We start from the raw sequence: 27,981 nt of genomic DNA, 5'->3' as shown, positions 1-27,981 counted from the left end.
TCTTCAAACTGTCAATATGGCGTCGGCACACTTTGGTGTTTTCCAAATTTTCATGAAAAACAACAAGTACAATGGAAGAGTGTAGTGACAATAATAATGTGAATTCGGCTAAAGCAATTTAATTTTAAAAGAACAATTTTTTGTCATGTCTCAATTTTTATTTCTGCCAAATAATGACTATCGTACGAATGGCCTAAGCATTAGCCAGCCAGTTTATTAAATGTTGTAACAAACGCTACGGCTGAATATCTTTCAGGCCGTTAGTTAAACGGCGCCGTTTAGTTAAAAGGCTAGGCTGTTAATTCAACGGCTAATTAAGCTAGTTGGCTGCGAAATTGACACAATAATTACATTTAGAATCTGCGATTAATTATAATACACACTATTACTTCCATGCATCTAACTACAAAAAAATATTTTAAATAAGATAAAACAGCAAAATATTTTAATATAATACACCCTATGATTTTCTCATACATCTTACAAATTTAACAAAAACAAAACATTTGCATCACAAACAATTTTTAACAAATAATTAAAGTTCAATTATTTTGTTTTTAAGGTCAGTTAACTCCTTGGCATGGATCCACTTAATACCCGTTGCTGACGCGGAACTCGCTGGCCGAGATATGCACCTGAAAATAATAATAAACTCAGCAGGTGAAACAATATAAATGTCGCAGTCAACTAGCTTAACAAACCGTTTAATTAACAGCCTAGCATCTTTAACTCAACTGCACTGTTTAACTGGCGGCCTGAAAGATATTCAGCCGTAGCATTGGTTACAACATTTAATGAACTGGCTAATGCTTAGGCCATTCGTACGATAGAGTGACCATGTAACAGAAATATAAAAAAAGATGAAACATCTGACGTAAAAATAGTTCCCGGGGGAATCCTTACCCAATTTTCTTTCCAAACAGGTTTTCCAGCCGAACCTTAACAAACAGCCAGGGCCCTTGGTTCTTGTGCTCCTCTTGGCAATAGAACACCTTCGCACAGTCATATTTACAAAACTCTTTCAGGACTAAATCGTAGGGGAACGGATATAATTGCTCTATCCGACAGACAGCAATCTTGTCTTGCAGTTTCTTTTCTTTGAGCAAGTCGTCTATTGTTATTGCCACTTTGCCAGAGCAAAATATTAACTTTTTCACTTCCTTGGGATTTTTACTCGCTGGCCCCGTTTCGCCTATCGCTCTGAGGACATAATTACGATATATTAATATTTTTATTATACAAATACCAAAAAGTACTACACATGTTACATGCACTGGTATGTTACTAGATAATAATAATTATATAATTATTAATTATTGATATGACACCTAACGTAGTCTAATACATCAGATGTGCCGGTTTTGGTGATCAGCGCGTCATGTGACACATGGGCCTCTTTCAGCTGGGTCCATTGTTTTCTTAAGGTGGGAACTGACCAAAGTTACGAGGTGTAATGTAGCATTCGCATCGAGCGTGTTACGCATCGAGCATGTTACGCTGTGTTCTAAAATCGGCGTAACATGCTCGTCAAAACTCTGTGCTCCACTTTCGCCGCCAGTGTTCACGAGATGTGATAGTGATAATGTTGATATCTTTCATTCTATTTAATTATTGTTTCATCCAAATTAAGAAGAAGAAAAAATGTTACTGGACATAAAACTTATTTAAAAACACAGGCGTATGAGGTGGTTTGTTATTGATTGCAATATTAAAAATCAAATGATTACTGGACAGTATAAAAAACTTTGTACGCAGGTCTCGATTTTGAAGAACTGTTGAATTTAATTGGACCAAAAGTACTTAAAAAAGATACAATTTATAGAAAATCATAATCATGATCAGTCGCGACGTGCGACGCGTAATTACTGAACCGCGTAACAGTCAAAGGATTCGCCAAAAAACCGACAGCCGGGTGGAGCACGCAAAGCGAGCAACGAGCGGCTCGTTGCTCGCTGGTTTCCCCGTAACACGACGTACTGACTGCACGAATGCTCGCTGTGTAACATTACATTACATGTTACATTAGACCTCGTAACGTTGGTCAGTTCCCACCTTAATGTTAGCTCTTCTTGTTCAAGTTGTGCCTCCTATTTTCTTTATATCATCAGCCCATCTCTTTCTCTATCTTCCTCTTTTTCTTTTTCCATCTCGTAGCTGATTGATTCTCACTAAATGATCATCAGGTAAGAAAATGTGCCTACACTTTTTATGATCATTGGATACATATCCTATTGTAAGACATTATAGTCCAAGATCCCAGAGCGTTCTGACATAACTTATTTTCACATGGATGAAACCTTCACGAATTAGTAACGTCTAGTATACTTTAAATACCTGCCTACTTGTGGAGCTTGCCCTGTGACATCTGGGCAGGTACCAGGTGAGAAAGGTAACTAAAAATATGAGTTATCTAACTTAAATTTGTATGGCTGAATTTTATATATATTTTATAGAATATTATTCTAAACTAGAATTATAAAGTGTCAGACACTTTTCATGGACCAGAGCTTTTGTCAGACGCTTTAAAGCTCGACAAAAAATTAATGTACTTTACTTATTTTTTCATGTCTGACTTTTAAATATATTATTCAAGTAACTACTACAAAGTTATATTTCATCAGTCAGACAAATTCGAGTGACCAAACATCCCCTAAACACAAAACCCCCTAAACACAAAGTTATTCAGCCGGGAGTGCGAGCGAAAGAGCACTATGCGCATGCATTGCAGAGCGAGTGAGACGTTCACAACAACTCGGTTTTAACAGCATTTATGCAGTTTGGAGATCCAGAGTTGTGTACTGATGAGCATATACAAAAAGACATTTTTCAAAAAATTCAGAAATTCATCTGCGAAATTTACAGTGTTCCTGGTGTACTCGATGTTGATGCTGCCCGACTTCAGCTATTTATAAATAATTACAGCGTAAATAGTATTAACGAAGAATTCAATCGAAAAAATTTGAAAAATTTTGATGCAAGCAGTTTACCACCATGTAAAACAGAATTATTTCAACAATTTCTCCGAGCGAATTACATTGCTAGTATATGGAATAATGCAAATAAAAAACTACCAACCATTTTAACTCCTGAACACAATGGGTGGAGGCTAGAAGAAAACCAATATCACTTTCATTGGTTTGATGGTGACCAATTACCCGGAGACATTAGTGAATTCCTTAAAAATTCAGGCACTATACTTTGACTTAAGTTTTAAATTTATTGTATTTATAATTTTATGTTTTTTAATTCTTTAAACTGTTTTTTGCAGAAGACGCTGCCAGCAACGACAACATCACTGATGACGAGGATGACTTGAATGGACAATATCATGATTGGATGAACGATGAAAATTCCAATGACTGTGTCGATAATTGCGATGATTAAAAGATAAACAAATATTTGCTGTAATTAATCATAGTTATATATTTTTTGGTAAAATAATTTTTTCTTAAAATTTTTCTAACTATAATAATAATCTTTATTGACATATTTGTAATTACAGAAATCCTATGAAGACTCTGACACCTAAACTAGGCTTTAGTGCCTGTATCTCAGGAGTCAGTGGCTTCTCCCAATATAATTCGTAACAAGTGTCAAGAGAGCTTATTCAAAATTTTACAAGACAATACTTTTTATAGACATTTGTAAATTCCAGATATTACATCTAATTATCTTCTTACACATAATATACTTAAACAAAAATAACATATATTAAAAAAAATGTTTCAGTATAAATTACAATGAATATAATAGGTAATAAAATAGGTACATACACATAAAATACTAAAATACATAAATATACATAATACATAAATATACATAATTATACATTTTACATATGGGTATATGTAACACTAGTATAAATATATAAATTATACACATAATTAATGAATCAAAATAACTAAAATATTATTGTAGCATGTTAGTTAAATAGATCTTCTGTTTCCTCATAATTTAAGGACAAAAGCCAAGTCTTAACAATTGATTTGCAGTCATGTAGTGAAAGAGGGTAGAAATTTAATTTTTTGTTTATTTTATTATATAGAAAGACTGAGAGATATGCACGTTGTCGCCTTGCGAAGGTAGTACGGAATTTTGCTGTGGGGAGTACATTTGGTATACAGCGTTTGTTACTGCAAACCTCTGGGTTATAAGGGGTATGGACATGTTGTTTGGCTATTATATTAAAGACGAATAACTGTCTAACACTGAGGAGCTCACACTGTTTATATAAAAGTGTGGTTGAAAATCTGTAGGGTTTGAAAGTCATTACTTTTAGTAAAGATCTATGGGCTCTTTCAAGCTGAATTAGATGTGACTTGCACGCTCCACCCCACACGCTCACGCAGTATCCAATAACCGATTTTACTAAGGCAAAGTAAACAGTGCGGAGTAGTTCAAATTCCGCGGCATAACGTAATTTTTTGAATGTCCAGATTAGTTTTCGCGTGCGTGCCGTTATAATCTCAATGTGAGGAAGCCAACTCAATTTATTATCTAATTCGATACCGAGGTATTTAATGGTATTGGATTTTGTTATATTAATGCAAGTACAATTGCGCTCAGAGACACATATGTGTATTTTAAGATTAATATCAGTCATATGGGAATTAATAGTTTGGAACTGAATATACGAAGTTTTAGAAATATTTAAAGTAAGTAAATTTTCCCTGAGCCATCTAGCCACCTTCTGCAGTCCGCTTTCGGCAATATTTTGTATCTCGGTCCAGGTGTCCCCATAAAAAACTATAGCCGTATCATCGGCATAGGTAAACAACCTGCAACTAGTTAGGGACATATTACATAGGTCGTTTATGTAAATAAGAAAAAGACTTGGACCAAGAATACTGCCTTGCGGAACTCCAAAAGTTACATTTGCGTCGGAACTAATATAATTATTAATCTTAACCCTTTGCACCCGACCACTAAGGAAATCTTTAAAAATAAGCAGGGCTGAGTCTCTTATTCCAATTCGCTCCAATTTGTCCACAAGTATAGGTATTGAGACGGTATCAAATGCCTTGGCAAGATCGAGGAAGACACCAAGGCACTTTTGTTTCCTGTCAAGTTTTTCTGTGACAAACTCAATCAAGCTACCCACAGCGTCTTCTGTTGACATACCCATTCTGAAACCAAATTGTGAGCTGGACAGAATATTGTACCGATTTAAAAACTGTATTAACCTCACGTTAAGCATCTTTTCTAGGATTTTTGATAGTGCTGTAAGCACAGAAATCGGTCTGTAGTTTGCAACACAATCCCGTGCCCCACCCTTGTGAACAGGAGTAATGAGAGACCTTTTAAAGACTTTTGGAAAGCAGCCTTCCCTAAAACATGTCTGAAACAAGATAGTAAGCGGCGATACAATGACATGTCTTACCATTTTTAGAAATCGAGCTGGTATAGAGTCCCAACCAGTGGCACAATCATTTTTTAAGCTTAAGATGAGAGATTCCACCTCAACCTCATCTGGTGGCATTAGTACGAAGGAGTTAGTCAAGCAATTAGATCTTGTACATATGTAGTTATACTTACACCCTGTAAGTTTTTCAGCTAGCTCTCTACCAACATTAGAAAAATAACTATTTATGTCCTCAACCGCATCCAATGCGTTACAATTCCTAATTAACTCATCGGCAGAAGATTTTTTACTTGAACTATCGGTGACATATTTTATTGCAGCCCAGGTTTCTTTATTTGATTTTGCACTTTTTAATAAGAATTTATCGTGTTCGCGCTTCAATTTTCTAAGTAATGAGCAACAAAAATTCCTGTACCTTTTATAGGTTATTTTAAGAATTTCATTTTGGGGGTCCCTTTTTAAATTAAGATGCAGTTTATCCCGGTGACGGATACAGCGAAGTAGGCCCGGAGTCATCCAGGGCTTAAGAGATTTTTTGCGCCTGGGTACACGGACTTTTTCAGTGTTAGCTTTAATAGCAGATGACAGAATTTCAACAAATCGAGTCGCAGCAGACTCGGCGTCTTGCTTGTTAGTCATAAAAGTAAAATCAGCCAATTCAACATATTTTATAGCTTCACTAAAATTTACTCTTTCAACAATGGAAGGGCACTGAGTATTAGTCCGTTTACTGTTAAGGGATAGATTTATTAGAATAGAGTCGTGATCAGTTACGGTGGAATTTATAACTATAACACTAGTTTGTAAAACAGTTTTAACCATTACATGATCGAGACAATTGCTTAATCGTGTTGGATATGTGTGGCCTGGCAGAAAACTGGTATCTTTTTTACAATAAAATAAAGATAATTCCTTATAAAACATAATGGCTCCTCATATATTCACTATCCTAAATACATGCAATAAATAAATTCACTTTAATATTTATTAATTCACAGCTTAATATTGAAGCTCATCCCTGATTAGAAAAAGAGATTTGAAAAGATTCGAAATGGCTCAAAGAGATTAAAAAAGATTCAACTTGACAAATATATAGATATACATTTTGACTGGGTTGAATCTTTTTAAATCTTTTTTTTTTTTAATAAGAGATCTTACTGAAAAAAGGATGCAAAAATCTTGGATTGAAATTAATAAGTATTTTCAATACATTTCAATTTTTTACTCTGAAACGCATGCGCATAGTGCTCTCGCGCTCGCACTCCCGGCTGAATAATTTTGTGTTTAGGGGATGTTTGGTCACTCGAATTTGTCTGACTGATAAAATATAACTTTGTAGTAATTACTTGAATAATATATTTAAAAGTCAGACATGAAAAAATAAGTAAAGTTCATTAATTTTTTGTCGAGCTTTAAAGCGTCTGACAAAAGCTCTGGTCCATGAAAAGTGTCTGACACTTTATAATTCTAGTTTAGAATAATATTCTATAAAATATATATAAAATTCAGCCATACAAATTTAAGTTAGATAACTCATATTTTTAGTTACCTTTCTCACCTGGTACCTGCCCAGGTGTCACAGGGCAAGCTCCACAAGTAGGCAGGTATTTAAAGTATACTAGACGTTACTAATTCGTGAAGGTTTCATCCATGTGAAAATAAGTTATGTCAGAACGCTCTGGGATCTTACTCTATTATCTCTATATAACATAATATACTTACGCTTACTATACGCTTTCACTTGATTTATTGTTAGGATTATTATAAATTATGGAAAAGAATACACGTTTAGTCCTAATTCTAGGCATTAATATAATGTACTATTCAAAAATATAGTTCTTTTAAATATTAAGTATTAATTGTCGTGTGTTTAATACAATAATTTCAGTTTTCTTTTTTTTTTGTCTATTAATGTACGTATTAGTACAGGATCCATCGCCCATTTTTGCACTTGATTACTATCAAGCTAATTTTCCGTGAGTAGCTTTATTTTGATGAGACGCCCAATAATTTTCTGTACGAAACTCTCGATTGTGGTAGCTAACAGAAGTAGCTAGGATAAAATATGTTGATTTGATGATTCTCAAATATTGATTACTAACTGAATTTTTTTTTGTTAAATCTCAAGACAATTATCTAAATTATTCGAAAAAATATTTGTCCCACAAAATCTATGGTTTGATCAAAGAGTCCCCTCTTTCCGACATGTATCGATAACGAGGTCATCATAAATGATTACTAACCAGCTGATTTTTTTTTATTTACTTAGTTAATATTTATGTAATTTAACAGACATATTGTCCTACAAATTGCGCGGTACGTTATCCTGGTCCTACGCTAAGAAATTGTTAATACCACAAGACCATTTTTCTCATTACTAACTGTAGGACAAAAATATCATATAATAGGTTAGTGTGTTCTCTGCCCAAATGAAACAACGTCCTACAAGAAAACAGGTATGTATCACTAGTCCGACAAGAATTGTAATTTTTTCGTTTTCCTATTTGTCAAATAACATACAGTGAAAAAATCTTTTTTAAAATTTAAATAACTTTATTTTTTAGTAATCTAGGTACAAAAATTTGTATATCCATATATAAAGAAGTTAATCTTCATCAGATTCATTTGATAAATCTTCGCTACTAACATCGCACACACGATAGTTAGTATTAAATTGACAAATGTGGTATACTATTTTGGTATCAGCTTCTTCATGATAACAAGAGAAATTATAGTCAATGACTCTTTTTATTTTATTTTCACTAGATACCTCATAAGTGTAACATTGATCATAATTAAGTTTAATAGTCTTTCCTGTGATCAAAGTAATAAATTCGTCCCTTGTCCAATTTTCAATTAAAAATTTTACAAATTTTTCTTTAAAATTGTTGCTCCTCAATAATTTGCAGAAATCTGAAGGACGATTATTCTCTTTACGTATTACGTCATATAGTGTGTCATCTTCACCTCTCAGATTATGTTCAAAATCTTTAATACAGGGTTTTTGGTTTCATTGCTACCTCTGTTAGCTACCATAATTGAGAATTTTCGCATAGGAAATTGTTGGGCGACTCATCGAAACGAAGCTATTCACGAAGATTCAGCTTGATAGTAATTATTTTTACATCATGGATCTGTACTACTACTTTAGAGCGTAGGACCAGGTTAACGTACCGCGCAATTTGTAGGACAATATGTCTGTTAAATTACATAAATATTAACTAAGTAAATAAAAAAAAATCAGCTGGTTAGTAATCATTTATGATGACCTCGTTATCGATACATGTCGGAAAGAGGGGACTCTTTGATCAAACCATAGATTTTGTAGGACAAATATTTTTTCGAATAATTTAGATAATTGTCTTGAGATTTAACAAAAAAAAATTCAGTTAGTAATCAATATTTGAGAATCATCAAATCAACATATTTTATCCTAGCTACTTCTGTTAGCTACCACAATCGAGAGTTTCGTACAGAAAATTATTGGGCGTCTCATCAAAATAAAGCTACTCACGGAAAATTAGCTTGATAGTAATCAAGTGCAAAAATGGGCGATGGATCCTGTACTATATATCATCTGTTTCATATATTTTATTTTTAACAATGTAATCTGTTTTGGCTTTCTATATTGCCTAAGTGTTTTCTTATATAATATAGATATGTGTTAGCTTTAACTTTGCTTAATAAATAAAATAAAATAAAATAGCCTTTATTGCTGAACTTATTTTTACAGTAATTTTTCTTACAAATACGTTTATAACTTTTAACAGTTTCTTTTCTTTTCATAAATCCGGTATCGGTAAACGGTCGTTTCTACATTTCAGCTTGTCTTTCGACATAGGCCTCCTCTAAAGATTTCCACTCTGTTCTATTTTTCGCTATGCGCGTCCATATTGGGCCCGCCACTTTTTTGATGTCGTCCTCCCATCTTCTAGTCTGTCTGCCTCTGTTTCTTTTACTATCTCGTGGTTGCCATTCTGTTATTATTCTCGTCCATTTCTCCTTCTTCTCTCTTATCATATGTCCAGCCCACCTCCACTTTAAGCACCTGTATGTTGTGTATGCATTCTTAAATTTTGTTTTGTTTTTGATACATTTTAGTTTAACTCGGTCTTTTCTTTTAATTCCTATTGTGCTTCTCTCCATTCCATTCTGACAAACTTTTATTTTCCTTGCTTGTTCTTCTGTCAATGCCCATGTTTGGCACCCATATAGTAAGCATGGTAAGATACACATATTGTATATTCTCCTCTTGTTCCTCATAGACATATCCTGGTTCTTCATGACTTCACTGAGTGACCAATATCTCTTCCAAGTATTAGTTATTCTTCTTTCTATTTCTTTTTGCATACATTCCTCAGTAGATATTAACTGTCCCAAATACACATACTCCTTTACATACTCTATTTCTTCATCATTTACTGTTATGGACTCTGTTTGTGAGGAGTTAGACATTACTTTTGTTTTCGTTAAGTTCATTGACAGGCCTGCCTTCTTACTTTCTTCCGCTAACTGTTGCAACATTTCCTTTAGGGTTTTCGGGTTTTCCGAAAATAAGATTAGGTCGTCTGCAAAGCGTAGGTGACTCAGATTTTCGCCATTTATATTTAGTCCTTTATTCGTCCAATCCAGATTTCTGAATATCATTTCCAGAACTGCTGCAAATATTTTTGGTGAAATTGGGTCTCCCTGGCGTACACCTCTCTCAACCGGAAATTCTTCGCCTATAGATTCTAGTTTTACTTGTGCGGTGCTTTTTGTGTATACGTTTTTCAGTATCCGTATGTATTTTGCATGTACGCCTTGATCTTTTAGTGCGTCCCAGATAAATCTATGTTCAAGTGTGTCGAATGCTTTGTTGAAATCCACGAACCCTATGTAGTAAATTTTGTTATATTCTTTAAATTTCTGGAGTATTTGTCTAAGGGCGTGTATGTGGTCTATTGTTGAAAAATGTCTACGGAATCCAGCTTGTTCTTTGGGTTGATTTTCTTCAAGTGTGTTTGTGATTCTAGATAATATTATTTTTGAAAACACTTTGTAAATATTGGACATTAAACTGATTGGTCTGTAATTTGCTATATCTCCTTTGTCACCTTTTTTATGTAGTAGTATAATTGTAGATTTTGTCCAATCCTCTGGAATGTTTTCCGTTTTGATAATTTCATTAAATATATCTGTAAGTCTTGGAGCGATTACTGGTAACGTTGCTTTTAGAAGTTCGTTTGTAACAAGATCAGATCCAGGGGCTTTATCGAGTTTTTGTGTATTTATTGCTTTTATGGTTTCTTCCTTCATTATTTCCGGTATATATTCTTCATTAGTTATTTCGTCGTTTTCTTTTATAGTGTCTTTCTCTTTTTGACTTTGGTATAAGTTTCGGTAGAATTCTGTAGCGATTTTTAATATTTCGAGTCTTTTACCTGTATTATTGCCATCTTTCTTTCTCATACTTGGTATCCAGTCCTTTTTGTAGTTTAACTCCTTCAATGCCTTTTTTATTCCTCCTGTCTTTTCTATGTAACTTTTCATTGTATTAGATCTTTTAGTTTTTCTTTCTTTCCTAAGTTGTTCACTGATCTTTTTGCTTACTTCTGTTACTCTTTGGCGGTTTCCTTTAATTTCCTTTTGTCGTAAAAGTTCTTTTCGTTCTTGTAATAATTGTTTGATTGTAAGTGAGACTTCTTTCTTGATACTTTTGTTTGTTTTTCTGGTTACTGTTTTTAGTTGATTTAGTAATAGGTTGTATTTTTCTTGTATCGATGGATATTCTTTCTTCTCTAATTCCGCGGCATCTAGAGATGTTTGAAGATTATTAAGTAATAGTTTAGGGTCACCTGAGTATTGTACCGCTAATTGTTTATTTTGAAATCGTCTTGTTTTCTTGAACATTCCTGACATCGCAACTCGAACCATCCTTATACTTTGCTTATAAATAAATAAATAAGCAAACCTTTGGAAGCTAGTCCCTGGTAGAAAGTCTTTAAAGGGTGACCGATAGAAGGGATGCTTCAGGCCAACCTTTGGAGTCATCAAAATAACTGGTTTCCTAAAAGGTAATGCGATCTGGCGTCGAATCAGATGGAAATAGTTGGCTGGTGATGTCACATTGCACACGATCCAATTTGCCGCACGAAGCTGTTTCACTAGAAGATGAAAAGATCTCGTTTAGTGATTAAACTTACATACTACTGTGGTTAGGAATCTTATGTTATGGTCATGTGTTAATCATGTTACATAAAAAGACTTTGAGATGTGGTGTTACCATCAGCTGGATCCAGAGAGTGACGAATGAACGAACGAAATTCCTTCAACGAAACGTTACGACACGAAAGTTTATGCAGACTTAAAATACAGAATACAGTCGCATATCTCGGCCACGTTTTGCGTTATCATCTATACGACTTGTTGTAGCTTATAATGATGAACAAAATTCAAGGTAAGATACGGGCGAATTAGTCGTGGTTGCAAAACGTGCGGGTGTGGACTGGTATCACATCCACCGAGGAGCTTTTTAGACTGATGCAAGATACCTTATTCAAGTTGTTAACAGCCGACCTTTAGTAATAAAGTGGCACAAGTTAATCAATTTAATATTGAGGAAATCAGCGCAAGGAAACCGGCGTGTCATTAAAGGAACTTGCCAATAGACGCAGAAATTTCGAAACTGATCTATGTATAAATTTTAACATTTCTATATAAGACTCTTTACGAACATAATGTGACTTCATAATATTTAACGTAATTACGGCTTTACAATGGAGCAATGTTTAGTATTTTGAGTCGTATAATAAAGTTCTCGAAATCTTGTCTTGTGTAGTACTTGTTTAATTATAAATTATAATATATCTTACACATAGAGATATAATTATTGTTATTATAATCATACTAACATGCCATATCCTTTTCATCGAGATCTGGAATTAAATCTTCGTCATCATCAGCTTGCTGCAGGTATCTCTCAACCCTAGCAGACGAATGTTCTGGACCCTAGAATCATGTTGTCATAAGACTGGGTACAACGCTAAACATATAATATGTATCTCATTATTAAATGATTTTATAAAAATAAAAGACAAAAAACTTGCATGAAACTTGCATGAAGCTTGCAGGAAGCTTTCAAAGGGAAATAAGTTTCTCCCATTTTGCTTATGTTATCACTGATAATGAAGCTATATTGGTGCAATTAAAATCGCAAACTTTAGAGATTATCCATTACGTGCACACAGCAAATCTAACATAGTGAACTCACAAAAAAACTCTGTAAATTATTTAAATACGAATTTAATCGTATAACATCAAAATATCTTACAGCGCCATCTATCCCATGCGGCAGTTGAACAACGAGACCAGACTGACAGACCCACTTGCTCTCGCCATTGCAGATGAAAGTATCAAAGACTGGCTGTGCAGTATCCGCAAAGTCTCCATACTGCGCCTCCCATATCGTTAATAAGGCTGGACTTGAGTATGAGTAGCCGGTTTCAAAGCCTAGGATACCTGAAAGAAAGTTTATCTAGATACAAAATTTCCCAATAAGATAGATAAGGATTTGTTCACTAGTACACATGGTATACGTGTGAATACATTCATTTCAGTCGCACCTTTAGAATTTTTATAATAATTCTTAAGAAAAACCTCTTAAAAGTTACAATTAAATTGTTAGTAAAAATCTTAATTTATGTTAGAATAAGAGTCCCATTACGAGGAGGAAGCCTGTTTAACGACCAGTTAATAAAGAGTTTCCCTGAATTAGGCCTCCCGAAATGACTTGTGACCAACAACTTTAGCTACGAGTTACGAGTTACAACTTCTGATTTCGTTGTCCCGTCTGGTATCTTTTTCAAGCTACTGCTAGACTCACCAACCGTCAGTTCTTTAAGAATTAGAAGAAGAATTTACATAAATATATTTTATTACTGTTTATTAATTATATGAATTATAAAATGAATATATATAATATTTTATTTTATTTAACTAGCTGTTCCCTGCCACGTATCGCTGTGGCACATTGTGATTGAATAGTTGAGGAATGAGAAACAAGACAAAGAAAACATTTCATATACTAAGTTTAATTTTGCAATACTTGTGGAAAAAAAAGAAAACAAAAGATAAAAACACTCCTTCTTTTCAACAAACAAACTTTCAGCTCGATCGGTGTAAAACTTTTTGAGTTTTTGAAGCGTACACAAACCAACATAACATTTATATATATATATATAGATATACAACATAGTAAAATTTTCAAACTACTGAGTTTAATGTTAACATTTCTGCCTTACCAAATTCCGACAGTGAACTGTTGTGTAAGCTGTATGCTGCCTGATCAGGGTACAAAGTGTCAAGGACTCTATGCGTCGCGCCGTCCACTCCTTGGTGGTGATATACGTGATGCCTGGTAATAAAATCTTATCTGGGTTTTGCCGATGACAGTCTAGGTGTCAAATATAAAAAAAATATTGCTTCAAGAAAAGAGCGTATCAATTTTTAAAGGGCCGGCAACGCACTTGCAAGCCTAGAAGGCTGTGTGGGTGTTCTTGTGCGTCGGCATCACTTAACATCATGTGAGCCTCCTATTACATAAAAATAAACGTAGTATATTTAAGCAGTATGAAAAGATCTTAAAATCGACACAGATTATAAAAATGTAGAGTTTGTGCTGGCGTACTATTTATATAAAGTAATATAATTCTTATTTGTATTCATTTTTATTTTTTCATATTAAATTTCAAGATCTGTGGAACTATAAAAATCTTACAACGGACCTCTTCCCGCATCACCATCTCTCAAACAATTCTTAATTATCAAACTGTACTGTTCCAAAGAGAATCATGTGAGTTTATTGATTATTCGCATCAAAGTTTAGCAAACAAAAGTGGCGTTTATACTGTAAGAAATGTGTTCTTCATTGATACACTAAATTTGACGACTATTTGCACATTCTAAACAAACCTATGTGCCATCGTCCCTCTTTCCACATCCTCGCCTGTAAATCTGATATGTATTTTATCCCTCAAGAGCGATCCATACGCCAATGTTTCTCCCATTGCCCAGTCAGCAATACCGTCTTTTACCTTTAAAATATAGAATTTTAATTATTTTACAGCTTCTTTTTTATGATTTGTATCATCGTTCTTGATATTCGATATTTTATAGCGCCTATCTGGTACCTAATCCGCATTGTTAAGCGATCAAGTATTTGAATAGGAAATTACTGGTAAAAATTAAACTTTGTAAAGTGTTATATTTTTAGAATTTTTTGTATCTTCATATTCACCGTAATTGTCATGTATTTTAAGTAAATAGATTGTAATGTATACTATAAAACATCGTTTCTCAACCACTTTTATGTCGCGACCCCTCGAAAAAGTCAACAAGTTAAGTTAAACAGTCTTGCGACCCCGTCACCAACATTACAATAATGTGTACATAGCGCGTCATTTTTAATGAATCTTTTTACCAATATGTAGTTTGTATTTATTATTTTTCAACAGACTAACCCTTTTTTTAAACAAACTCGAGTACCCGCTTGAGAAACGATGTAATAGAAAATGTAATATATGATGTACTTTAATAAATAAATGTAATAGTTATTATTGAAACAAACAAGGGTTGACTAGATAATTACCATTTTCTCTCTGTTCAGTAGAATTCTATGAATACCCTTGTGTACTTCGAAGGCCCAGGGCTCCGGCGGTTTACAAAAGTGTTTGGCTATCGTCGATATAGTTGTTTCGCTGATTCCGGTGTCTTCGATCTGGGGAAACATTGAGACCATGAAAAACAATACAAATATAAGCCTGTTTCTATGGTTTATAGTTTATATTATCGTTGGTACCTACTAGTCCTTTCTCTAGTACCTCCTGAACCAATCCAGGTAAGGACAAGGCTTGAACAACCCGATTTCACCATCCACGGTTGCCTTTTATATCCTACTTTTTTAGGTCTGGGCCTCAGATTTCTGTATCTGTTTCATGATCATTTGCCAATCTAATAGGGAAGAAGGTAATCAGCTGTGTCTGTCACACACCGACTTTTTGGGTCTAAGGTAAGCCGATTTCCTCACGATGTTTCCTTCACCGTTCGAGCGAAAGTTAAATGCGATAGAAAGCTGGTGAGCAGCCTGGGATCGAACCTACGACCTCAGGGATGAGAGTCGCACGCTGAAGCCACTAGGCCAACACTGCTCTATATTCTACTTGCTAACCGCTTCTAATTTATCCTTTTGGCCAAACCACCTATGCAAACCGTTGCGTATTTATTACTTATCATTTTCACGGCATTTATTCAACTTTCATTCTTTCTCTGCCACATCCAAAATTTACTCCCGTGTTAACGCCGGGATAAGCACTCCCCATGTACGGCCAATCGACTCTCTTTTGAGACTTCTTGGCCACACAAAGCACACACGCACAACAAAGGACAACGCTCTATTTACTGTATTCCTAGCATTCAGTCATCTTTCTCTATCATCGTCATAATTTCCATCTGAAGTAATTTGATAAATCTTTTTAGTTAAGAAAAAAATATAATTTGTAAGATTAGCTTTTAAGTTTTTAGTCTGTTATTAATTTTTCTTTTGTATTACTTTAGCTTAAGGTTCTATATATATAATATATATATTTTTTTTGTATATAACATTTGGTTCTGCACTTCTCGCACGCATCATGTTTCTTTCTTTTTTAGTTTTTCTCTTTAACTAGGGTTGCCTGGAAGAGATCGCTTAGCGATAAGGCCGCCCGTTGCATCCCTTATAATGTTTATGTATTGTGTTTCTTTTATTTGCAACGAAGTGTAAATAAATAAATAATTTGGTAATGCGAGACAACAAATACTGAATGTTGGTCTAAATTAAAACCAGTTTTCATTTAAATATATTAATTTTATCATAATGTAGAAAACCGGAAAAAAGAATTAGACAGTTCTATGGCTGTTAAACAAAAATCATTTGTAATAAATACATATTGTTCACCGATCATACCTTCTTTGGATCTCGTGCCTCAAAGAACCCAGTCCACGGCGTGTCAATCCAGTCCATGATACTCAGTTTAGTGACCTTCTTGGCAAGTTCAAAGTGCTTATTCAATGTGTCCATATATTCTTTCTCCCAGCCTTTGATGTCAGCGTCATTTACTACCCCTTCAGCTTTCAATCTCTCGCCGTATATTTGATCGACTGTAATTTAAATGATTTTCATGTTTATTTAAAAAAATGTATATTCATTAAAGAATGAAACAGTATAAAGATACTGTTTTGAAAAGAAATCTGTAAGTATTACTAGCTATTATTAACACTCGTAGCTTAAAAAGACAATAGATACACAAAATGTTTATTAAATAAAAATTTCCTCACGATGTTTTTATTAACCGTCCGATCGAATGTTAAATACTCGAGGGATGAGAGTTCACTAGGCCAACACTGCACTTGTATAATATATACCAGAAAACAAAAAATACATATCATTAGAACTCTTAACCAACTCAATGGAAACAAACTTATATCTTTATCATTGTTAAATAGTCTTACTAGTCTTCATTGAGCGTATCTTCTTATACATAAAGGGCTGCGTGAACATTGGCTCATCCTCTTCACTGTGCCCAAACCTTCGATAGCAGGTCAAGTCCAGGACCACGTCTTTCTTGAAATGACACCGGTACTCAATGGCCAAGCGGGCCACATGGGCCACTGCTTCAGGGTCATCACCATTCACGTGGAGCACTGGCGCATTCACGCATTTCGCTACGTCTGAAAGAATACATTATACTCCGATTTTTCATTCCGTAGAATTCTGACATTTCATAAGTATTGAAAAAGGGACAAATTTGACCCATTTGAGGGCAATAAAAATAAAAATGCTACGTATTTTCTTTCACCTACAAAAAGGTAAATCTAAATATTTACTTAAGTGACATAATACAAAAATAATAAATATTTCAATGTGACGAACAATACATCAAATTAACTTTAATTATTTTATTCTATAGCTGGCAGTGGTGCCAGCTAGTCAGCCAGCGAGTCCTCTTGTAAAACGTTACGATTTTTGGCGGTGATTGAATTACGCGTTATTGTTAATATTATTTAATATTTTCGACTTTCCAGTACTTTACACAACAAGATGGTAACTTTTAGGTATAAAGATTCACTGGGTGGTCACGAAACGTTTTACTATTGAGTACAGAAAAACGTTAATTCGCATTACATGGGGTAGCCCCCCCCCCCCTACAAGAATCTCCAAAAATTGCGTGACGTAATACTTGAAGTCTCCCTAATAACTTACCACAACAGTATGGAGAACTTCTAGCAAATCTGGGGTCAGTGGTATACCCAATTTGGTTGTTACACACAATGTGTATAGCGCCGTGAGTTGTAAAAGCTGGTAGTTCACCGAGGTGCATAGTCTCATAAACGACTCCTTGTCCAGCGAAGGCTGCATCTCCGTGCATGATTATAGCCATCACCTATATATTATTAACAACAAAATTTAAATATCTCAAGTATTTTACGCATGCATCATTTCATTCAAGCCTGACTCAAAACTTTTGTTTTATGACAATAGAAAGGATATACCTACGCGTGCGAAAATAACACGAGAACTTAAGACGGCACATGGGGTCTCTTTGTATTGAAGTCGCATAGCAATTATTAATCAAAGCAAATTCCCATTCCTAGTCCGATTTAAAAACATTTTTTGTTTTTTTATGTAACAGGAGGCAAACGGGCAGCAGGTTAAGTGATACCACCGCCCATGGACAGATATTGCCAGGAGGCTCACAAGTGCGTTGCCGGCCTTTCAAGAAAAGCTACGCTCTTTTCTTGAAGGACCCTAGGTCGAATTGGTTCAGAAATTGTTAACATGACTCATGTGACAACCAAATGTCCGCAATAACTCAGACTAATCACGTTGAACGTAGAAGCTAATGAAGTATAGTATCCCCAAAGCATCTTACTGATCCACCATCTTTCAGGCCTCACCTTATCACCATTATTATCTCCTTTGAAGAACTGTTCTGCACGAGTCTTGCCAACAACAACAGGTGACACGACTTCCAAATGTGATGGATTGCAGCTCATCGATACTTTAATGTAGCGATTCGTTTTACGAATAAACCGATGTATATATGTACCTAAATGGTACTTGATGTCACCGGAACCCTGAATGAAATATAATAAATTAAATTAAACTCTATGGGGTGTAAAAGCGAATTTGTTCGAAGCTTGAAGTGTTTCTGAACAGGATGATCGGTCTCTGCAGTTGTTAATAATGTATTAATCGTTGAATGTTTATTTAAATGTGTAGGACTCATTTAAACGAAAATCAAAATTAAAAAATAACTTATCTATCTATATAAATAAAAATGAATCGCAAATTTGTTGCTAAACGCAAAACTCGAACGGCTGGACCAATTCGTTCAGTAATAGTTTTATTATTTATTTTTTTGAACTCTGAGGAAGGATTTTATCAAGAAATATAAAAAAAAATTAAAAATTATGTTTTAATTTAGTACTTTGTTTTATTCCGGAAAAGCGAACAGTCTATGAGTGGTAGTGGGTAGTATGGCAAAATATTTCATATCATAAAATCATATTAGGACGAAACGAAGTTCGCGAGCGCAGCTAATTATATATGTAAGCAGTGCTACCCTCGACATACGTGTTTAATGCGTTAAACCCCTTAAATATTCCCCATTGAAATTGAAATTACATTAATCGGTTCCAGCACCCAAAACACCGCCTCAGTTGTTTTTTTAAGTGTTTTTGAATAAGAAAATTATTTCACGATCTTCGGACCCATGGTTATAAAAATGAAAATGTTTTATCAAAAATGCTTCAAAAACGAGGGAAACAAGCAAACAGACTGAGATTCCTCGTATCTCAAATCTTGCTCTCATCTCAAAGCTAAATATCGTATATCGAGGACCACTGCATGGTTTTTTACACACTTTATATTAGCTTCACCTGTATGTATGTATGTATGTAACCGACTCTTTCGGACTCGATTTTGACCCACTTTTAAAGGACAGATTTAATTCAAACTTTGCGCACCTGTCAAAGATCAATGACAATGCAATAATCCGAAAAAAAATGAAAAAAAAAAAAAAAATTAACTAAAAAATAAATAATAGTTTAAAAAACCTAAAAAACACGCTTTTGAAGCACATCAAACGAAAAATAATTCCTAATTTAGGCTGAAAATGGTAATGAACAAAAAATACTGGTATTATTGTGAAAAAGCGTGGGTTGCTCGATAGACGAAAAATATGGCACAGAGCGCCCCACGCTTTTTTACAATAATACCAGTATTTTTTGTTCATTATCATTTTCAGCCTAAATTAGGAATTATTTTTCACTTTTTAGTTTGATGTGCTTTAGAAGCCTGTTTTTTAGTTTTTTTAAACTATTATTTATTTTCATTCAACATAATACGTACAGGTTCCTTAGGTTCCATTGGCTTAAACTGCGCGAAGATGTCAGTCAATTGCTTACGACACACGTTTACCAGCATATTTAGTCGGCCTAAAAACATATTATTGCTCACTGGTTGTTTAAGAGACCGCTGATTAGTGAACCGAAACTTTGAAAGATTATTATTGTCCTATGGGGCAAGGGTTAAGGTACGATTCCACCAGTGTGCTGAATAGTAGTGAGTTCGTGTCGACGCGCACACACTCGTTGTTCGCGAACTCAATGTTGCTTTCGCTACGTTTACGAAAGCACAACGTTTTCCTGCCCGCCCATGCCAGTTCTCAAATCAAGGGCGTAGAACGGAAGAGAAGAACTGGCAATAAACTCTCCGCCACTCTTTTAATCGCCAAGTTTTTTGTTTTACACGACGTTTGTAAGGAGCTGCAACCATTACACCACGTTCCACATGAAATCATCTCAGTGAACAAGTGTGCAAGACTATGCGCTCACAAAAGTTACACACAGCATTTCCACCTGCGTGTTCTGCATAAAATGTTTGTCAACAAATGTGCTGCACGCTATTTTGGTGGAATCGTACCTTTAAGCCTTAGATGTGATGCAGGTCAAAGACTATAAAAGCAGGTCAAAGAGTATAAGATTTTTTTTATGTTAAAATCAACATAATCTTTCTTCGCCTGGGGAATAATAATAATGCTTGAGTACAGAACTAATCCGACTAACTAACAAAGTATGCATTAACTTAACATATATTGTTTTATGTATGTCAAAATACCTCGATGTTGCATAGCCATGACGATGGACTCCACTCCAAGCCTTGTGCTGGAGTCGACGATCTCCTCCAGCATGACAATCATACTCTCTCCACCTTCAAGACCGAATCGCTTCTCTGCTGGCCATTTTGTTGCGAAATATTTTTCTAAGCTAAAGTAAGATAGTTTTTTATAATTTTGACAAAATATATCATTACCTATATTATAATACGAGCGTGCGCGTGCGCCGCGTGATCGATGCTCGCGCAAGCCTTAGCAGGTGACTGTTGTGATTGCTTGCCGTCCACTCTTTTATTCTCGGTGCTGCCCCATTTATTTTTAGTCATAACTACTAATTTGTTTCTCTTAATTCTTAATTTTGGCTATTATGTCCTATCTTCAATCTAGATATGTCAAAAATGCAAATCGAATCGTACCCAGGTAGTTTACCTCATAGTTAAATTTAGTTAATCTTTCAAAACATTACCACTTTATTAATTTATCAGTTTTATAAGTTTTTAAAAAAGCAAAACGTATTTAGTTTTATAAATTTGTTACATTCTAGGAAATAATGTACACTGGATACGTACCACTATAAATTTTTGTGTAACGAATTTTTGAAATTGAAAATGGAAAATGAATGCTATCATATTTTTAAACCTGTAACATCTAAATAGCTATTCTTAGGAACAGAAAACCATTGTTATATATATATATATATATATATTTTATACAAAATTAACACCGCATCCATCCATTTTTGTTTTTTAGTATTTACAAAATATTGCTTAATTAATAAATAAGACAGCCGCGCACCACCACTATGTGGAACCAGCTGCCCACTGAAGTATATCCGAACCAATTGACTTAGGGTCCTTCAAGAAAAGAGCGTACGCATTCGCGAGCCCTCTGGCATTGAGAGTGTCCATAGGCGGTATCACTTACCATCAGATGAGCCTCCAGCCCGTTTCCTGTTCTAAAAAAAAGACTGATCCAAGGATCAATAGATTCTACCTTCATTTAGTTTAATTAATAATAAAAATGAATAAACAACAAACAAATTCTTAATGACACTGGAAGGAACTAGCATTTAAGATACAGGCTAGGCCTTGTTTAAACGCTAGTGCTCATTGAAGTATATTATGTATAAGGTTAACTACAATGAATATTGTATCTCAACGATTCGTAGCATAGTATATATTTACAATCTTTTAAGTAAGTAAGTACGTACAAAACGTAAGTACAAAATGTAATGATTTTGAGTCAAATAAAGTAATTTTATTATTAAATGAAGAACTCACAAGACGGCCTTTGTCAATCTTCGCATAATTAGACGCTTCTCTTCAACAGTCTTTTCGAGGCAACCGGGTACTTCCATTCGTTCCCTGATAAACTGTAGACTGTCCGGGTCATATAGGTGCATGTACTCTACGCCTATTGACTGACAGTATACCTTCTCTAGACGACAGATGATTTCCCTTTAACGAAACACTCGTTTGTATTATATAATATATATATATATATATATACATAAAAATCAATCGCCAAATATGTCGCTAAGCGCAAAACTCGAAGACTGCTGCCTTGCAATTCTTTAACTCACTTTTCGAACTCTCACAGCGGTTTTCGCAGCTGCGGTCGCGCTCAAATCAGTCGTGAAGCAGCCATTTTACGGTTTGGCATTATGATAAGGAGGGAGCTTGTAGTTTATTGTTGAGTTCGAAAAGTAGTTACAGAATCGCAAGGCTGGACCGTTTCGTATTTTTTTATTTATTCGAGGTGAGAAAAAAATTATATTTTTAGTTTTTTAGTACTTAGGCATTTATTCCGTAAAACCGAACAGTTTATATTGTTACATATTCTGGTTTGTAGCTCCAAAAAAGGTAGGGTTAATAATAAAATCAAATTAAGGCGTAACTTAGTCTGCGGATCAACTACTGTATAATCAAATAAAGTTTTCTTATTTTCAAAGATAGTATCATGTTTAACTTTTTCAAAAATACACTACTTGAATTGCTTAAGAAAATATAGTGAATTAAGTTAGTTAAGGAACGCCACGCTTTGACTACTTTTCAGCAGTCATTATCAGCGAGGCACCAACTTTTATTAAAACGTATAAACTCAAACTAAAAAGAACTTTATTCATATAGGTAACCAAGTACACTTATGAACGTCAACAGAAAAGATGTTGAATTGATTCTAAATTTACATTTACTACCAGTTCGCAAGTCCGGGGCGTAGAGCGGACAAGAAACTCTCCGCCACTCTTTTTAATCGCCAAGTTTTGAGTCACACAAATTGTTTGAACTGGAGCAAATCAATCTCAAGAATTAGGATTATTTAAATAATCGTCAATTTTATACAAAACAACTTTATTGATTAATTTACGTTTAACGAGGGTTTTGAATTTTGAATATGTACATAGAACTGAAGATGTAGATACCTCAACGTCAATGAGTCCTCTTTGCCTCCGATAAATGTTCTGTGAGGTAGTTCGAATGTCATATCCATATGTTCATCACCTAAAAGTATTTATTTATTTTCCAAATAAATATTAACAGTTTCTACTCATACGATGGAACAACAGAATAATACATATACCGAAAATTCTATAATTAAAATACATTTAAAAAAATCGATTTAATTATATCTTATAACTAAAAACATAACAAGCAGGTCTTGTGAACTCAGCCCTTGCGCTAGTCGCAGTAAAACGCCCATTGCGGCCGCGCTACAGCCCGAGCAGAGCTGTAAAGGCCCTTGAGGCCATCAGCGAGATTCCATACAAAAAAAACACATCAATAAACTCTTGTAGAGGTAAAGGATGAATTTTTTATTTACACACTCTACGCTATACTGTATTTAGCTTCATATATTCAGTAAAATTTAGACAATATAAGCTTTATACTGACTGGTCCTGGTTGTTGCAAAGGTATATATAAAGAATTATTCCATTTTTGTTGAACATTGTTTCGTAATACAATTTATTATAGGGTCCTTGAATAATTTTTATGTTTAATTTCCTAAATTACTTTATTTTGTATTTACCTAAAATAGTCCCAAGCTCTCTTGCAACGAGCTTACAATTAACTCCTTTTAGGTCGACAGGTGCCGATTGGGCTTTCAAAAGCCATCTGGCCGCAAAGGTGAGCCCCAGTGGATCTGTTTTGGCAAGCAAATGACCACGTGCCTAAAAAAGTATTTTAGGCCATAATAATATTTCAAATGGCCCATATGGAGGCTATAGGCAATCTGTAGGACCAGGAAAAAGACGCCACAAGCCTAATTGTTTAAAGGAACACGATAGGTCTTTAAAATATATATGTCTCAGCCAACTTAATAAGCCGTTCAATTAAAAGCCTAGCCTTTTAACTAAACAGCGCTGTAACTAGCGGCCTGAAAGATATTCAGCCGTAGCGTATACTCGTAGTCAATAAAAGACAATACTAAGACTTGTGTTGTAAAGGAATTGGATTATTTAAAAAAATTTTTTTTTTTTTTTAAAGACAATTCACACCAATTGACCTAGCGACCAATGCTAAGCTGGTGAAGCTTGTGTTATGGGTGCTAGGTAACGGATATACATACATATTATAGATAGATATACATATAAATACATATTTAAACACCCAAGACCTAAGCACAACACCAAATGCTCATCACATCGATGTTCGTCTCAGCCGGGGATCGAACCCGGGACCCATGGATTCGCAATCAGGTACTAACCACTAGACCAATGAGTCGTCAAAATGACTGAAAAGATATACCTGGTAACTCCTGATTAAGTTTTGGACCGCGAGGTGTAACATTATTTTATGCTTAGAGTCTGCATCGGTGACCTTTGATGATTTTGATTCTGTAATGTTTGGTTTATGTTTTTTTTTAAATTCTATTGAGTAAACCCTATTTTCTATTTACTAGCGACTTTTTACGACTGGAAATTTTAAAATGTAATTGAATTAAGACGATGTGGCTTGATAATGGTGGAACATTTTTAAATTCGGTCCAGTAATACTTGAGATTATTCGTAACAAACATAAAAATTATTAATGGTTCATCTTTATAATATTAAAATATAGATATAGTAAATTTGTCAAATCCCGGCTCCACCTTACGCTCCAATTTTTTTCTATCGTTCTTTACGGCTTGTATGTAGTACCCCAATTAATATTATGGAGGCGCATTTGGACCCCTTAAAAAAAATTAAAAAACTGATAATACATGCATGATGTAAATGATATTGTCTCAGTTCTCAGTGAATAACGTTAGTTTTTTTTTCTATATGGCGTTTGTTAGGTTTATGCCAAAATTTTCTACCTTCTTTCATTCATATTATCACAAATCATGTTTTTATTCATTTCTATGGGGCTAAGCATGCACCACCACATTATTGCATGGTACACCATTGTCGAGTGATGAAAATATGTAGAAAAAAAATTAAAGCCGGGATTCGACAATTTACCATCGGTATAAACTAAGGCCTAAACCAGCATAAAATAAATAAACTTTTAATTGGCTTTGCGGGAAAAATCGATACTACTTTATCTTAAACTAATTATTACACCTCTAAACACTTCGTTACTTACTATCTTTAGATTTCGGACTAAAATCGTCTTGAAACTCGTCTATCTGCAACTTCGAACTATTTACACTTTCATACAGTCCATCCCAAGACTAAAACATAGAAAAATAATGTATTATACTAAAATTCTGTAATTATAAAGCAGTAAGTAACAGGTATCTACGCCAGTGTCTCCCAACCTTTTTTGTACCATCCCCCACCCTTTCTTAATCTCTTATGCCCCTATGTAACATACATAATTTTTAATATCTAAAATTTGATTGATCACTTAAGGTTAGGTAGGTTTTAGGAAGAAATTACTTGGAAATTGTTAACGAAACACAGTTAGTAGATTTTTAAACATATAAGGAAAAACTGAAATCCAAAAAAATTACTTTTAAAAACCTTAAAATTGCCCCAACTTGCCCCTTACCAATAAAATTGCCCCCCTGAGCGGCCCCACAATGGGAAACACAGTTCTACGCAGAATTTTTTTTGTTTCGCCATAAAGTAAGCCCGCATTGTTAAAACAAAGGACATGTAAAGAGCCGATGTACTTATCGCGTAGTGATTAAGTTGTTTTTTATAGAACAGGGGGCAAACGGGCAGGAGACTCATCTGATATTAAGTCATACCCAGACACTAAAATACGAGTTATAAAAATGTATTATTAGAGATAAAACTAACGGAATCGATAGACCCTTTAGACTTTGACCACTCCAGGTACTGATTTTCCAGGAAACTGGCATTTGCACCATTTAGAAAGGTCTCCGATTTTGGAAAAGTCTTCTGACCTCGGTGTGGTGAGACTGATAACGAACACTGAGGAAAACATTAAGTATATTTCATGTAAAATATTACTTGACAAGATGGCCGTCCGTGATAAAGGGTTTAAAAGAAACTTCAATACAAGCAGTAATCTGTGTATTAAATTGATTAAAGTGTATTTGTGACAATTATCCCATTTTGTATAATTCCCAATTCCCAATACATATAGATCTCTTTCAATTAATTACTAGCTAGTGCCTTTTTAGAATGCTCAGCCTTTTCTGCCTTCGAATCTCGGCGTTGCACCAATTGATTTTCTTTCAATTCAATAATATTTCATTTATCACTTGTTCACACAATAAAACAACTGTGAGGAAACCGGCTGAGACTCAAAAATAGACTGACAGGCACCGGCTGATCAGAGATACTTGAAGCCTTGTATAGGGTTCGAGCGCTACTGGATTATTAGATATGTTTTCTATCTCCAATTCCCGAATTATTTAAATTAATCTAAAGCTATCTAACAGACAAATTATTAATTGAAATAATTAAACAAATTATTAATGGTAATAATTACTAATTTTTCTGTTTAAGTGTTTGATACTGTACTGCCTTGTCTAAATTAAAGTATTTTTGTTAAAAAAAATATGTTTATTATGGAATTTAAGATACAGGTATCACTAATTCCACGTCATTAAATTTGAATGCTTAGACATCTCATCTGCAAAGTAGACAGAGTGTAGGCCGAGAGAAAAAGCCGGCGTAAAAAATTATCGGTACTCTTTTAAAATAGCAAATCATCATACAAAATAACTATGTCAAACAACACTTATTTTAATACAAATATCGCAAATTAATTAGAAGTAGCCTGTCTAGCACTAGTTCCAGGCCCTTTTATCAACTATATTGTAATCGTTAACTTTATAGTAAGCCTTTAGACAGCTTTTCTTTAATACATTTCTTAAATTTATTGAAAAGAGCCTCTGGGATTTTATTAAAGAAGAGTATCCCTTTTCCCAAAAAAGAATTACTAACTTTAGATAGTCTAATATGGGGAAATAACAGCCTGCGTTGGTTCCGAGTATTAATTAACATTGTGCGTATGTTCTATTAATTTCCTTGAATTTATCTCTCAGAGATTCCCTACATTGAGTTTAAGAACAAACATTGAGAAATTAACATACCACTCCGTAAGTAGGTCTTGTTAGTGTTACCCTCGTAGAATGGAGTGTAGAGTTAATTATCTGATGAAAACGTAAATACATAGTACCTTGTATATGTTAATAATATATATGACACAGTACTTAGTACAAATAATATTATAAATTTAACAAACTCATGCATTCGATGAAATTATTTCACTACAGATTTCTTACTATATTTATAAGTAAAGTGATAAATATAACTTTTAAAAAACTTAAATATATAAAATATTTTCATAAAAATAAACAATAGGATGTAAAAAAAAAATATGAAAGACACATGTCACAATAAACTGCTCCCGAAATTCTTTATTCGAAGAATATTAAAAAGGTATGTAACTTTATTTTAATCTGACTTTTTTATAGTTTCCAGTTCTAATATATTCTGTTACCAAATAATTGTCTGTACACAATGCCACATAATTTTTTTTAAATTGTTTTTATGGGCCACACACTTTTCTTGGCCGGTGGCTGAAATTGGTACAATCGTCGTCATTTTGGTGCGTACAATAAGTAATTTTATTATCTACCAACATCTAATAAAATCTTTTATTCCCTGCATTAGTTACAATGGCAAAGTTTTAATTATCGAACGGTTCTAATTGCTAGGTATCTTAAAAGATATTATATGAATAGTACAGCCTTGCGATTCTGTAACTCACTTTTCGAACTCTCACAGCGGTTTTAATCTTACAGAATCGCAAGGCTGCATTGCACTCGATACCTTCATAATTTAAAGTTTGCTTCACGCACAAAGAAATTCCGTAATCTCGTATGCTCTATGCTTCTATGCAACTCAGGATTTTGAGCAAGTTTTAATGCAGCTTTAATATCGGTAAAATGGGCAAAGCTATGCTTCGTAATGGGATCGTCCAGTTCCAGAATCACTTTCTAGTATACTTTTTTTTTAAATTT

The 27,981-nt window shown here is 34.2% G+C and overlaps 1 protein-coding gene across 1 annotated transcript; it reads right to left on the bottom strand.

Annotated features, from left to right (window-relative positions):
- Positions 1–423: 423 nt before the first annotated feature.
- Positions 424–27,315, bottom strand: LOC125049385 (2-oxoglutarate dehydrogenase, mitochondrial-like). The gene is made up of 21 exons (XM_047648620.1): positions 27,049–27,315; positions 25,784–25,918; positions 25,122–25,209; positions 24,303–24,391; positions 23,584–23,725; positions 22,979–23,057; positions 21,837–22,013; positions 20,559–20,707; positions 19,791–19,876; positions 18,335–18,514; positions 17,640–17,820; positions 16,889–17,107; positions 16,344–16,537; positions 14,991–15,119; positions 14,315–14,436; positions 13,645–13,757; positions 12,675–12,862; positions 12,256–12,352; positions 11,316–11,508; positions 904–1,200; positions 424–635 (listed from the first exon to the last, which is right to left on the bottom strand). The coding sequence occupies exons 1-21, from the start codon at positions 27,127–27,129 to the stop codon at positions 536–538; spliced, it is 3,039 nt and encodes a 1,012-aa protein (XP_047504576.1). The 5' UTR covers positions 27,130–27,315; the 3' UTR covers positions 424–535.
- Between the last annotated feature and the right edge of the window lie 666 nt (positions 27,316–27,981).

This window comes from Pieris napi, chromosome 5 (genome assembly GCF_905475465.1).
Source record: "Pieris napi chromosome 5, ilPieNapi1.2, whole genome shotgun sequence".
Lineage (NCBI taxonomy): Eukaryota > Metazoa > Arthropoda > Insecta > Lepidoptera > Pieridae > Pieris > Pieris napi.
The sequence above is the reverse complement of the archived record's forward strand: the minus strand, read 5'-3'. Positions and strand labels throughout refer to the sequence as shown.

What these genes read in the sequence shown, in the direction of transcription:
- LOC125049385 (XM_047648620.1), bottom strand. Translation starts at nt 27,129, where the DNA reads ATGTATTTACGTTTTCATCAGATAATTAACTCTACACTCCATTCTACG. An exon ending in AGATTGACAAAGGCCGTCTT is followed by an intron (nt 20,708 to 21,836) that starts GTGAGTTCTTCA and finishes ATCTTACTTTAG; the next exon opens with CTTAGAAAAATATTTCGCAA. An exon ending in GATACGCTCAATGAAGACTA is followed by an intron (nt 16,538 to 16,888) that starts GTAAGACTATTT and finishes TTTAAATTACAG; the next exon opens with TCGATCAAATATACGGCGAG.